This window comes from Xiphophorus hellerii, chromosome 22 (genome assembly GCF_003331165.1).
Source record: "Xiphophorus hellerii strain 12219 chromosome 22, Xiphophorus_hellerii-4.1, whole genome shotgun sequence".
Classification (NCBI taxonomy): Eukaryota; Metazoa; Chordata; class Actinopteri; order Cyprinodontiformes; family Poeciliidae; genus Xiphophorus; species Xiphophorus hellerii.
The window spans coordinates 26542646-26557917 of record NC_045693.1 but is presented as its reverse complement, the minus strand read 5'-3'; the positions used below and the strand labels follow the sequence as shown (position 1 = coordinate 26557917).

Here is a 15272-nt window from a genome sequence, read left to right as displayed (position 1 = left end):
ATTCGACAAAAACCCCCTCTATGCAGAAATGGAAAGCATGATATAAATATTAAAAATGTACGTGTCTAGTTGTTTCCAACATAAACAGAAATTAATAATTATATTGCTGTTGCTAAACTAACATGATTTTATTAATCAAAATCGAAACATTAGGATAATGTTCACATTTACTCATTGTTTTCTTATACATCAAGTCACACATGGACAATGAGAGAGCACAGGTTGGAGCTGACATTCACTAAATCAGTCAGCAGATTAATATTCTCATGCCAATGTCTTATCAACCAGGTTCTTTCAGCTCAAAATACAAAAACGATCGAGATAAATTCTGCTTTAGTGGCAAGTCAGGCAGGTCTTTTGTTAAATATAGCACTTTTGGTCAGTAGTTTTTAAAGGCTAACCTTGAACTTTCCTGTCTCATGAAGCTCTTTGTCCAAGCTTACATATGTGTTCTACTGCTGTACGCTTTACCTGCTGAAAGACAGAATAGACTGAGCACCTTTTAACATTTAAGGTTGACTGATATTAATGTTCACCACTGCTGTCACTGCCTTTGCGCTTTTGCTTCCTCCTTGTCGACACCATCAGCGTTCGTCTGGGTCTTCTTCCTGTCATCTCAGATTCCAGCCAACTGAGACATGTAGTTCATTCCACTGTAATTGTTGTTTTTTGTTTGAATTGGTGCAATTTATTGTTCTGTGTGTCACACTTTGGCTGATGGACGTTGTCCTTAAATCCATCCATTAACACCCCTGCAGGGTCACAAGAGGTGCTGTTGTCTATCTCCTCAAAGTGTGTTATGCTCTGTAACTTCTAGCAGGTCAACCAAGCAATGTAAAGTCAGTCAACATGTTACCTGAAACAGAATGTAGGGTTGGTAAAATAATATTTTAAAATTCATTCTGCTGCTATTTAACTTTTCAGTGTTTTTTATATTAATTCTGCATTGCCGTGGAATGCGTAAATGTAATTTATTTCTCTCTCCATTTTGACATGTAGAAAAAATACATTCTGGAGTCAAAACCACTAAACACTGCAATGTGCAAACACATTGCAGTGTTTGTCCAACAATCCAGTTTAGGTTTGTCCAACCTAAACTGTGCTCTTCTTTGACTGGAGCCATGTTGTGATTCAAAACCGGGTGTAAATGTTGTTTTTTTTTTTAGAAAGTTTGGGAAGTAAACTGTTGAAATAAATTTTCACAATTCAATGTTCTCAAAATGGTTAAATTACATAAAGTTTGACTAATTTGTAAACAAATGTCTCATTTTTTACTTTTTTTTTAGTGCTTAAACGGCTACAACCTCATTTAACAGCATCAGTTCCAGTGATTATTTTTTACAACAAAAAAATGCAATGTCAAACATGACATTGCATTTTTTAGTTAATTAACATCTGGTGAATTGGAAATTTCACCACCAACATGTTTTAACAGAGTCTTTGGTGGGATTAGCAAATGTTTTCGGCTGCTAAGAGCTTCATAGACCCGGCTCTGAAATGTCCAAACTATCTCTTTACAGTTTATGTCACATCATCTTAAAGTCAAAATGTTTCCACAGCTTCGCACGAGGATTTTTAACTCATTCAGTCAGTTGAAAGAGGATGTGAAAGAAGGAAGGTCTGAAGCTCTGTCAGATTCTGTGTTTATGCATGCTGATCCTTACATTTTGAATGATACACATACTTCAGTTTTACTCGGCCTTTCACATGAAGTTTACCAGAACTCACTTGCTGCAGCTGGGAAAGTTTGAAAATGGACATAAAATAAACCAAATGAAACCTAATTAAAATGATGATTCTGACAAAAGGGGAAAAAAAAGGAACTTTTGATTTTTGTGCTTTTACTTCTCATTTGTTTTTTGTGGGTTTTTGTGTCTGCTCATCTGGTGGTTTGTGTGCAGACTGCAGACATGTAAAGAAATCTTCAGGGAAATTGATCATCTGAACAAATTCAGACGCTGACTTTTTGATTTTTCCAAACATTTTTGATCATAAAAGTAAATCACCAGAACTTCCACAAATGGAGACCACTTGGTTTGTAGTTTGGAGTGTTTGGATCTTGTGTCAGGTAAGAAATCTTCCCCTCTTTATGATCTTAACAAGCTCATTAAATTTCAGTAATTCTCAATTTCTAATATTTGTTAAGCTTTTTAAAATCATGTGTGTTTATCTACATTTTGTTGTAATAGCAGCTGAGAAAAAAAGTGTTGAATATTAGGTTTAAAAGTTTAAGGCCAAAATTATACATGGCTCTAACTAATGTAGCTCAAACAGTATATGGTCTGTTTTACTATACAAACAGTTTTATTTCATTTTTTGGGGTTAACCTCATCAAGTTTCCAGTAATGCTAATGAGGGGAGGTTGTTTTTATTTTCTTGTTCAGTAGTCCTGTAATCAATGAAAAATGTGATGAAATACAAGTTTTCCCCCAGAAGCCTGGCTAAGCCCCGTGGCTGGTTATTCATTCACCAATGTCGTGTTTTTGAGTAAAAAAATGTTTAAAGTTGACAATAAATTTGAAAATATCATTTAATAATTATGTGTTATTGAAAGATTAATACCTGAACACCAACTATAAAGTCTTAAAAATGCAAACATTTTGAAAAGACTTGAATAAATATTAATCCTTAGACTGGTGGAGGCACAAGTAAAGCCTGGTGGCCCGCCAGGCTTATAAAACACTGGGAGAAACCCTGAAATATTTGACATCTAATTTGATTATTGTACTAATATTCTGCCATTAGCAATGAAGATTTTTACAGGTGAGTACATTTACAAAACTTCAATCCATCACCCACGAAAAGGAAAATGAAACGATTCCAATCTCTGACAATGTATGAAACCAAACTGTTTATGACACCACAGATTAGAATTGATCTAATAAATAAATTCACCGTGTCTCCTCTTCTAGACCTCAGCTGCTGCAGATGGGTCATCGTGTGAACCTGGATTTGAGTCGGAGCTGTTTATATTAAAAGTGAGCAGAAAGAACCTGAAGCCAGGCACAAGACTGAGCAAAGGTATCAGTATTCCCTCCATCTCTATAAACCAGGGTGCCTACTGGGGTCAGCGGGGGAGCTTACTGCCTGGGAGAGAGTTTAACCCAGAGATGGTTAGTCTTTCCCTCCCTCCATCTCCTCCATCACTCCACCATTCATGTCTCTGCTTCAGCACTGGCTCCAGTATTGGCTGTTAGCAGAGCTCTGCAGAGCTTGACTGCATGCTAGTGAGGCAGTTTCATCATTTAATCCTAGCATGTAGGACAAGGGACGCATGTAAAAGTTGCAGGACTCTAAGATTAAATGCTTAAAAACTATCTGCCTGAAAATCTGAAGTGTAAAAAAAATTCACTTTCCAATGTATGTTTTAAAATGTCTTGGTTTAAAAATAAAAAAATTAAATGGTGCTTACATTTTCACAATTCCTTTGTAGTTTCTGTTTTCTAAATATGTCTTATTTCTATTACTTCTAGTTAGTATTACCTTACTTTGTGCTTGTGGACAAAACTGAGAGTTCTTTGTTTTTATTGGAATCATTGTATTTTTTAAATATATCAATTTATTTAAATGTATTTATTTCCAGTTGGCTTCACTGACTGCACGACCCGCACAAGATTTCTCTTCAGCACAGATGACAGCCGTTTAGTTGTAGAGACTGAGGGAATAATAACTGTGAGTAACAGACTTGCTGGAAACCCGTATTGTTATTGGACGACATGTCACATGACTCTCACATGCTTGACTCATGACTCTCACATAATGCTTTAAAGTGTCATGGGGTCTTTTGAAAGGCACTGTCAAATAAAATGCATTATTATTATTATTATTATTATTATTATTATTATTATTATTATTATTATTATTATTATTATGTCAAATGTGTCTTACCTCAGACCTGCTATTATTTGACAATCAAATAACATTGATACCATCTGACCAAATTATGATCTGAGCAGGTCAGTCATTTCTAGTTGTTGCTTTAAGCTGCTTGTTTTAAGCCACTTATTACTGAAAAGCTGTTGAATGTTTTCAGACCATAAAAACTGCATGGAGGGAGTCTGGTTGACAAAAATGTTACTTATCATCTGCTGCTGGGCAGAATATAGAAATCAAATAATAATATCTGTGATGGTCCTATATTAAATGGAGAACTCTACAGGAGCTGTTAATTACTGAATTGTCTCTAGGCAGAAAATATTTAGTGTATTTTTATGAATGTGAAAGGAGGAAGTGATAGTGGCCAATAAAAATACTTAAGTATCATAAAAAGTTCTCCTTTTCTTTTCTTTTCTTTTCTTTTCTTTTCTGAAAAGAAAAACATGAATTTTTATCAAAATATCAATAATATATCATCAGCATTATTAAAATTTAAAATAAAAACTGATAAAGGTGGTTCTGTTTAGCATTTTTGGAACGCTTGTCATTGTTCCTGAAGAGAAGTTTTATAAACCCAGGCTGGCTTTAAACAGAATCACATGATCTCATCACTTCTGAGAGTTAAAGAGACACCAGGCCAATGACCTTTGCTCTTGTCTCCGTCCAGGTAAAGAGACAGGTTGTCCTTCATGAGGGGAACCAGAACTTCTCGGTCCATGCCTGGGATTCACAAGGTCAGAAAATGACTCTTCCTGTCAGGTTGCTGTATCAAGATCATCACTATATGAACAACCGTCTGGATGCTGAATATCATCATGAGGCTCACAAACTCAGCAACCAGCTTCATGATCACCTGGACTCTGATAGTAATCAGCAGGTGAGATCTGGTAAAGTGGACCAGAAAGGAAAGTTGTTCTTCTAGAAAGTAGAAAAAATGCATCTTACCTGTTATAAACTCATCTAATCTCCACTGAGCAGCTTTTCTTCTTTAAGAAGGTTTGATATGTAGAGATGTTTCTCTGTGAGATGCTGATCCTCCCTGGATGTATTTAATATTTCCTGCTCTCAGATTCCCATCCTGGATTTCCCCAAATCTAATCCAGGGCTGAAGAGGAGAAAGAGAGGCTGGGTTATCCCTCCTATTAATGTTCCTGAACATAGCAGAGGACCTTTTCCTCTGTTTCTTGTCGTGGTAGGAGGAACTAAAATGTCCTACAGTTTTTTTGTTTTGTTTTGTTTTTTGTTTTAAAAGAATTAGGGAAAATGTAACCCAATCTGTTCTGTGTTATATTTTATAGGATAATTTAGATTGGCCTCAAACTTTCTATATTTTATGTTGTGTTTAATTCCTGCTCCAACCCAGACTTGAAGAAAAAAGATATTTGTTTTCTGACCTATTGTTTGATTTTGCCAGAACTACAATATAATTAATGCTTTAACTAAAAAATCTCTCTTAGGTCTAAATTAATGCAGAATCAGACATTTGCAACTAATAACTGTTGTTAAAGTTATGTAAGCTGAAAGTTGGTCTGTTTTGTCCAGATTCGCTCTGATGAAGATAAAGTGAAGACGATCTATTACAGCATCACTGGTCCAGGAGCAGATCAGCCTCCTGTTGGTCTTTTCACCATGAACAGAGACACTGGTCATCTGCATGTCACACAGGAACTGGACAGAGAGAAAGTGGACAAGTACACGGTCAGTGTTTTCTCTGTCAGTTTAAACTTGATGCTGTTCTGCCTAATTTAATCTGTTAGAACATTTTAATGTGCTTTTATGGCAGCATGATTCTTGCCAACAGGTGAATCTTTCTACAATATCTCAAACATCTGAAATCAAAGATTTTCTAAATCAAATTGCAACGTTTTCGTGTGACTCCGGAGAGAATTGAATCATCTGTTTTAGAGCTGTGGATTATAGTCATTCAAAGATATTGAATATAAATAAAAAGATACGATCAAAAATAAACATGAACTGAAAGCAGCAACACACAATATCATTTTCTTGGTGATGGAAAACTGTATCATATTTATAGCTTCAAGCCCATTCTGTGGCAGAGGGAGGCGATGGAAAAGCAGAGGAGCCGATGGAAATTATAATCAATGTAATTGACCAGAATGACAACAAACCTGTTTTCAGTCAGTCTGTCTATGTGGGAGAAGTTCCAGAGGCCTCACAAGAAGGTAAAGTTCCTGGCTTCAGGTGCTGAACACACATAAATAATATCTTACATACAAAACTGTTTTTTATACACATATTTTATGTTTGGTGAAATGTTATTTCTTATCACAAACATTTAGTCCAAGGTTGACTTGGGACAATTAATGGATAAATCTTTGGCCCAACATTAACATCACACTAGATTATTGAACTGCTTGGAAACAAAACTTTCAGATAAACTCGGTACTTAAACAAAACTAGAACATTGATGAGTTTTTCATCAAAGTTCTAATGGTCACTGTAAAGAAAAGGGCATTAATACCCTTTCTAGTGGTATTAATGCCATTGAAATTGTATTTAAGTTTAATTAAGAAATTTAAATATGGTATTACATTGGTATTATATTTATTGACATATAGAACATGTGTAAATCAGAAATCCATAAAATTGTTTATGTCCTCTTAGAGAATAAGGACTAAGACTAAAGAGACAAAGACCAAAGAACAAGAACAAAATGCTTAATCCAACATTCAACAGATCTACCTCAGACCATCAAGACACATTTACTGATATAAATACACATATTGTCTGAAAAGCTCAGCGTGAAAACATATTTCTATGGTGAAAAGATCACATTTTATTCTAAGTCCCATTCTGCCTCAACAACACAATCTTGTTAATTTTGTATCCCTATTATTTGCCCTAAATGGGATAAAAATAAATACATTTTATTCTGGTGGCAAATAATTATCAGAATTTAACAAAACCCAGTGACACCACTGAACTGATTTATGTTCATAGGTTTTGAACCAAATCTGAACTAAGTTCACAGATCCAAAGCGAACTAGTTCTCAGTCATGCATGAACAGAACCGAGTCAAACAAGGAGAAGCAGCATTCGGTTTTTACGCTCAGTTCAGCTCAGCCTCACTGTTAAACCTCTGTTGATAAACTGGTGAATCTGCTCTCACTGATCTGCTTTGTGTTTCCTCTCGATTAGGTTTTCAGGTGATTCAGGTTGTGGCCACAGATGCTGATGAGCCAAATACTGACAACTCTGATATCAGGTACCATGTAATGAGTCAGAAGCCAGAGGAGCCCAGTCCCAACATGTTTACCATCAATCCAGCAACTGGAGTCATCAGAGTCAACGAAGCTGGACTGGACCGAGAGGTGAGAATTCTGACAGTTGTTAGGGATCTGAGCCTGTGGGATGGCTAATGCCATGACAGCCAATGAATGACAAAATATAATTCTTACTATCATGTTTCTCCACTGAAACTCATACTGCAGTCTACCCCACATAACTTATTACAACTTTTATTTATTACTCGGCTTCAGGACCCACAACGCTACTGAGCTGCACATATTCAGGCATGTGCACCTGTAGGTGGCGCTATAGCAGAAAATATGCTTTTATGCTTATAACTCGAAAACTAAACACATCAACCTCAGTCACTCTTCAAAGTTTGGTAAGAATCGAAGCGTCTTTGTTTGGATCACAGCAAATCAAACTTTCACACTAAGAGCCCATAATGCTTAATGTTGTTTTTTTTCCCATGTATGCTTCAACAGAACAGCATAAAAAAACATTGTAAAGGAGAAGCAAGTTTTGTTATTTGGTGTAATTTTCAAATTTTTTAGCTCAAACTGGAACATTTTAGGGTAATTTTCAATATTTCTATATGTGAAAACCAATTACAAGCAGGGGAGCCACATAGGACTGTGATCTGACCACATAGTGTAGTCATCCTATTTGGCCACATGATGATGCCAAACCCACCTTATCTGTGTCAAAAACAGTATAGAAACCCAGTCAGGGTGCTTCATTTGTATATTTATACCAACTTCTATCAACTTTAAATGACTTAATCCACATCCACTTTATTGTGGCTGACCAGCACACACTCACAACCATTCACTTCATTTCATGTCCTTGTGGGATCAATAAAGTAATTTTGAATTCGGTTTCACTGACAACCAAATTGTTGGTTGTCAGCTATTTCACTGTGAAATAGCTCACAGTGAAATAATGAGCTATTTCACTAATGGACAGAAGGCTGCAGGTTTGAATCTGGGTATGAAATTCATATTAAACCCATGTCAAGTGATGTCTACATCTGGGTCGGGCGAGGAACCCATTAAAACTGCTTGCAGTTCTGGTTATATTTTGGATTTTTCTCAGACTTGCTACATTTTAGACAAAGCCAGAAAAAAGAAAAAACTTATTGTGTTGTTCAAATTTTACGCTGAAGTTAACAATGTGAGCCAGGCTGAAGCTGAGTGATGCTGAAGCTGTTGATTCTGTCATGATTTGAGTTTCTCTGTGTGTTTATTTTGAGTTCCTGTGTCTCTGAGTCTCCGTGTTGTCCTGTCTTACCCTTTGATTGCTCCCTGGTGTGTCTCATTTCCTTGGTTACTCCCTGTGTATTTGACCCCACCTGTGTTCCTTGTTCCTTGTCGGGTCCTCGTCTCATTTGGCTTCTAGTCTCTGTCGTCTGATGTTCCTCAGTCTGTCGTCTCATCATTTGTGTAACCGGTTGCTACCGGCGTCGAGCCCTGCCTTCTGCTTGGCCATGCTGCCCAGTATTCTGGACATTATTGGACTGTGTAATTCTGGATATTCATTATTAAAACCATCTTACTCGTCTGCTGCGTTTCGCTCACCATCTTCCACCCCCACTTTATGACAGATTCATATGATTAAAGTTCATGTTTGTTAAAACAGAAAATCCCTCAGTACACACTGGAAGTACAGGCAGCTGACAACAAGGGAGAAGGTTTGACTGGATTTACCAAAGTGATTATCAAAGTGACCGACCTCAACGATCACACTCCAATCTTTATACAGCCCTTTGTAAGTATAAGACACAACTGCTTTTATTAATTTTTTGTTCATTTTGTTGCCTAGTAATTACTTGTGAATATTTTATTCAAATCAGTTTATCACAATTGATTTGTGCAGCAGATGGTCAGTAAAGCAGTAGATCAGTCTGACTGCTATTAGTGAGTCTTTAAAGTACAAAACATATGATGTAAAATGATGGATGATCGTAAAATGTCCATGTGTATTTTTTCTGCAAACTGTCTGACAGCTTCTCTTCCACATCTTCTGTCTCAGTATAACGCTACAGTTGAAGAGAATAAAGTAGACGCTCTAGTTGTTAAGATGTTGGTGAAGGACGGTGATGAGCCTCATACCATGGCCTGGAATGCAAAGTTCAGCATCATTGATGGAGATCCAGGAAATCTGTTTACTGTGGAAACAGGAACAAACAAACAAGAAGGAATCATCAGTACTGCTAAGGTAGGAGGAACAGCAGGTTCTGAATGTTGGACCAAATGTAACTATTTCAAAGTATTTTGTTTTTAAGCAAAATTCAATTACATTTATCAGCTGAAGTTCAGCCTGAACTGTTCATGTCTGAGTTACCATTAAGCCTTTCTTCCACTAAACCAGGGTCTGGACTTTGAGACAACCAGTAAGCACACTCTACTGGTCACAGTGGAGAATGAGGCTCCTTTTGCTGTCCCCTTGGTCACTTCCACTGCTACAGTGGTGGTGACTGTGGAGGATGTCAATGAACCTCTGATGTTTGATCCAAAAGAGAAGCATGTTTCTAAAAGTGAGGATCTTGCTGAGAACAGCACTGTGGTGCGATACACAGCTACTGATCCAGACGTTGGACGCAAACAGAAAGTCATGTAAGGAACTTAAAGAAATGAAATTTCACATTTTTACACAGCTATTTTAACCAAGTTATATTCCAGATCTGTCTGTTTAATGAGTACTCAGAAACTGGGTGGACAGATTTCTTACTTCATGAAATGAACTGCAAATCAGAACTTTGTAAATCTAAAATATGAGGATATTTGTCTCCTGTCCCAACATGCATCACTCTGTCCCACATTATAAAGCTGGAACTGATGTTTGAACATGTTTTTATAGTTTGTCTTTATTGTTCCAGGTATGAAATAATTAGTGACCCAGCTGGCTGGTTTGACATTGATAAGGAGACTGGTGAGATAAAAGTGAGAAACCAAATGGACAGAGAATCTCCACTTGTCAAGGAGGATAAATACTCAGCCCTGATTGGTGCATATGATGATGGTAGGTGTGAGTCTTATTCTGGAGCTGTAGGAGAGAAACTTAGACAAAGAATATGTTCAAATCCTTTGGATTTGAAAATGAAAACAACTTGGGAAAAAACTGAAGTTATGATTCTTTGTTCTGAAGAAACCTCGTTTATCCAGCTTTGGAAGAGCATTTAACTGGAATGCTAGCTGTAGCATTTGAGGTTTTCTTAGCCTGGAAGTAGTCTTTCATTAGTTTATTACTTCCTGTAAAACATTATGAATGACTTTTTGTATTAAAGGGATTGGAGGGGATACAATGCATTTTCCAGGCACATAGTGCCATTATATAACATATAACTATGATATGTACAGAGTTTTGATAACAGCTGAAGGTAACAAATATAACTAGAAACAAATTTGACACCTTGAAATTGGGCCTCTGTCTCTTTAAAAAAGCTCCTGTTCTTTCCAACACTTCAGCATGTCATCACAACAGTGCTACTCAATTATGTCATTTACAACTGTTCTTAGGAGCATTGGACCAGGAAGTAGTTTTGTGATGAGCTCAGTAGACGTACAGCAGCACCAGGTGTTTAATTGCTGCTGCTGCTAGTCTGGGGGAGCTCAGTAGGAGAAGTAAAGAGTCTGTGTTTTGCATGAGCCAGTGTTTAGGCACCCATAAGTAATTGCCATGGGAGATTATATGATTCCTCAAACATACATGAAAGTATCAAAGCAACCCTAAATGTATGCTCGGATGAGGGAATCACCTTATAACATGAGCTGAAGCTCAAAAAAGTTTATTTATACATTGTACCTCCCTTTTAATTGTACTTTATAGAGCTCTTTAATCTTACTCTTATGATTTCTTCAGCTCTTGAAAAGTTTAGACGTTTTCCTCAGCAGATTGCTAAAGGCGTCCCCAGAACGGCTCCTGCTGCTACTGCTGTATGTCTGTCGTCTTACCAGATCAAATCCCAGCTACAGCAACTGGAACTCTGGTTCTTCATCTTCAGGATGTCAACGACAGCCCCCCTACCATTGAGGAACGCAAATTCACAGTATGTCTTTTTTTTGGTACAATTAAAATAGTCTTACATATAAACATTAAAATAGAATTTTATATACTTGATACAGAATTGTTAACTTTTGAAATAAAAAATAAATCGGTATTAAAGTGGACGTTTCAAATCTAGCTTGTTTCCACAGGTGTGTAGCAAGATACCAGTTCCTCAGCTGCTGACTGTGACAGACAGAGATGGACCAGGCTTTACTTCTCCATACAACGTCAGCCTAGTTGGCTCTGCGAAGGCTAACTGGACTGCTAGGATGATCAGCACCAGTATGTGTATCAGCTATACCCAACCTTTGATCATAATGTGCTCAAAGAATCTACTCATTCTTTGAGCACTAACCCTAACCCTAGCATTAAGGTTAGGGTTAGCACATTCTCTGATGAGCTTGAATGAGAACATCAGAGAATGTGCTCATTCTGTGAGCACATCAAGTTCCCAATGAATGAAACTGTTGCCAATGAGTCAAACGCAGACAAAGCGAAACTTAGAGGAAGGAATTGGCAAATAGAAACTTACCACTAACATAATCTAAACTGCAAAGAATGATCTAAGCATTTTCCTGGTGTGAATAAACCCAAAACACTTAAATCTGGTGGAATTCCTGACAAAATTAATGTTTGTTGTTGTCTTATTTTGCAGGAACAGGAATTATCCTGACTTTAAACCGTGAGCTGGAGATTGGAGATTACACTGTGGCCATGAGCATTGCAGACAGCCAGGGTCTGTCTCAGGTCAGCACAGTCACAGCCAGAGTGTGTGACTGCACTGGAGAAGACGTGAGCTGTCGGGAGAAAGATGTTGGTGGCTCCAACTCTCCAGTCATCCTGGGAATACTGAAGGCCATCGTGGTGCTGCTGATCAGTGAGTTTGAAATTTGATTGTGTTGCTATACAAATATAAAGCCTTCTTCAAATTAAAGACACAGCTTTTAATTTAAGAGATGGAGAATGAGTTTAAACTCAAAGTTTCTGCAAACTTTGTAGCATTGCACTAATATAAACGTGCTGGGCAAACACTGAGGCCTATGAAGTTGGACATTTAATAATTTACACAACAATGTTATAAATACTTCACTAAAACTAATGCATTTTATTGCTATACACACTAAATTTTACCTTCAATGATTCCGGAAGCATCAAAATTGTCCAACCCTTAGAATAGATTTCTTCATTAAAGCATACATTAGTCTGGTGTGAAGTCAGAGTGAAAACCAGTCACAGCCAGCTCCCTGCCTCACCAACTCATTTGTTTCTCGTTTCCTGCTGGCCTGACATCTGCTTGACTCATTTCCAAAGGTACAAATACCAATTGTATCCACATCTGACAAGTAGGACTATCTGCCTTTTCAAATAGTTTAAAAAGTTTCTAACTACGGAAACCCAGGAGGTCACATTGAGTCAGTGACAGTCTTTGTTCAGAACGTCTCCTTGTGTTGTCAGTCAATCCTGTCCTGAGTCTGGTTGATAAAAACAGATTTTCTGTGCACTGGTCTGTGTGCTGACTCCGTCATAATGTTTAGTTTTCCTTATACTAAATCATAAGTGGTATAATAGAGCCTTACTGACACCGAGTGGACATTTTTCACCGTATTTAATTTGGCCAGTTGAGCAGAACCGCCCTGGTTGTAAACGTCAGTGACTGTACTTCAGACACGTTTGTTCCTTTTATATTTTTCGTTTGTAAGTTCATTTTATTAATTATTATTTCAGTATTGTGTGACATTTTATCTGGAATGGTTCTTTCTATGTTTTCCAACTAAAATCCTAAGCTAATCTAAATCATTAGCTAATTAGTACTAATTGGGAGCCGTTTGTTTTGCTGGGCTCTGGTTGCTTTCTGTATTTTGTCTGTGGTTGCTGTATATGAACATTGAGATGCCCGATCCACCTCAACTGGCTCCTCTCGATTTGAAGGAGCAGCGGCTCTACTCTGAGTCCCTCTCGGATGACTGAGCTTCTCTCCTCTAAGGAAAAGGCCAGACACCCTGAGGAGAAAACCCATTTCGGCCCCTGGTATCCGTGACTTTGTTCTTTCGGTCATGACCCAAAGCTCATGACCATAGACGAGGATAGGAACATAGATCGACCGGTAAATCGAGAGCTTCAATTTTGACAGAGCTCTCTCTTCACCACGATGGACCGGTACAGCGCCCGCTTCGCCACAGATGCTGCGCCAATCCGCCTGTCGACCTCCCGCTCTCTTCTTCCCTCATACGTGAACAAGAGCCCTAGATGCTTCCAACTTCATGGAATTGTGTTGGGGTTGAACAATTTGGTGATTAAAGTCGTCTGCTCTTCATTTAGTGCTGGGGCTGCCATTGTTCCTGTTTGTGAGACGAAGGAGAGCAGAGGAGAAACCTGTTGAACTCAAAGATCTCAGCACGGCAGACAACATGTTGGAGGAGGAGGAGAGGAACGACAGAGAGGACATTCAGGTGAACATTTGATGGAGGTTGATTCTGCTCACCCCGTCGTGTTTCAGCAAAAACATCTTCTAGACAATATGAATCGTAAACAAAGTGTTATGTCTTACTGAAGCTGAACTGTTAATGGGGAAAAGTTCATGTGCCCAGGAGACTCTTCCAAACGACATAAGCCAATGGATGGAAAAAATATAAAACAATAATATAAATATTTTTTCTTGATCTCGTTTAGTTCTTCAGCTGTGATCATCCTGTATGTGAAGACAAAACCCAGCAATGCTATTGTTTTCCTTTCACAAACTTTTTTTTAAAGACAATCCGCATTATTCTTTGTGAAACCTAAACAAAAATAACGTGCATCAATTCTATTATAGATAACCTGTTCCATGATATTACACTAACTTTTTCCTTCTTTTCTTCCTGACTCCTCCGGCCTGAAACATCCTGCTGGTGTTTGACTGTAAGGGAGGCGGTTCTGACTCGCAAGACCCGGAATATGAATATCTGGCTGAAGGGGAACCACTTTCAGAAACTGTCTGATAATAATGGAGAACAGGATGAAAACGAATTGTACATGTTTGGTACATTTAAAGAAAACTGCTGCGTGGGTTTTAAATGTGTCTGTAGTAACATGCTGAACATTTCGTGGTTGTTGGGATATTTTGTAATGAACCGTTTTAGTTTAATTTCAGTCATTGTAATGACCTCTTGTTGAGAGGTCAGAGAAGATGTTTTCCATTGTTCACTATTTGGGGAGTTAGCTTTCTGCAAGCCTTTCAAAGGTGGAACTTTTAACCTTTGTTATATTTGTTTATTTTATTTTTTTTCAATACATAGACTTTGTTTTCTCCATTGCTGGTGCTACTGAGCAAACACTGAACAACAAAAATGTTGTGCAACATGTGCATCTTTGGTGTTTGGGAGTTTTAAGATAAACTTCAAAATTCACCATCATGTTTCTACTGCCTGGACATAATATTAACATTTTTGGAGAGGCTCATCTGGAAATCTATAAGGGAATCTCTTAAGAGTTTCTGTGGAGTCTGTGGAGTGAGCAAAAGATTAGGGTGATGGTAAGGAGGCAATTCGACCATGAAGACTTGGAGCTCATTATGATGAATCAGCAAAACATTCAAAAACATGCTAAGCCTCTGTAACAAAAGGTTCACTGCTTTAATGCCAGTAAAGATTTTTCAGTTCTATATTTAAAAGGCTATAAGCCATTTACATTCTTCTCCAGATCCAAGATTTCCTTCCTTTGACTCAGATCAGCTGATCCAGTGGCTTCCTGTATAGACCAGATATTTGTTTTATTTGCTTTCTGTTTAATTTTGCCTTGTTTGTTTTTTTCTGTTTGTTGAAACACCTTGTGTTAATTTTTCAAGGCACCATATAAATAAAGTTTTTAGCAGGAACTTTAAGCAGGTATTAGTTTTCATTAAGCAAACATTTTGGCATTACTTTTTCATTGATGTATCATTTTCTAATCTAAAATGTCGTCTTTGCATCAGTTGTAAGCAGAAAATCATTAATAAAATAAAGGTTTGAAAGCAGTCTCTTTGGAATTGATCTGTTTCACTTATTTGTTACTAAAATAAATGGACTTACAAAAATAGAACTTATTGAAAATGACTGCATGCACAACTATAGATATTATGTTCT

At 37.5% G+C, this 15272-nt stretch overlaps 2 protein-coding genes across 2 annotated transcripts in view; one reads left to right on the top strand and one right to left on the bottom strand.

Moving 5' to 3' along the window:
• The window catches only part of LOC116712572 (B-cadherin-like), a 108441-nt gene that overhangs the window by 73323 nt on the left and 19846 nt on the right, over positions 1–15272 (bottom strand). The window lies entirely within an intron of this gene.
• Positions 1709–15165, top strand: LOC116712573 (cadherin-1-like). Its single transcript, XM_032552376.1, has 17 exons — positions 1709–2068; positions 2913–3021; positions 3584–3672; positions 4544–4753; positions 4946–5068; positions 5419–5574; positions 5912–6059; positions 7036–7208; positions 8764–8892; positions 9157–9342; positions 9496–9740; positions 10004–10146; positions 11082–11173; positions 11322–11454; positions 11828–12049; positions 13492–13622; positions 14076–15165. The coding sequence occupies exons 1-17, from the start codon at positions 2021–2023 to the stop codon at positions 14148–14150; spliced, it is 2412 nt and encodes an 803-aa protein (XP_032408267.1). The 5' UTR covers positions 1709–2020; the 3' UTR covers positions 14151–15165.

Coding starts and splice junctions, on each gene's coding strand:
- LOC116712573 (XM_032552376.1), top strand. CDS start 2,021: ATGGAGACCACTTGGTTTGTAGTTTGGAGTGTTTGGATCTTGTGTCAG. Junction 5,069..5,418: donor TTCCTCTGTTTCTTGTCGTG/GTAGGAGGAACT, acceptor TGTTTTGTCCAG/ATTCGCTCTGATGAAGATAA. Junction 9,741..10,003: donor GGACGCAAACAGAAAGTCAT/GTAAGGAACTTA, acceptor TTATTGTTCCAG/GTATGAAATAATTAGTGACC.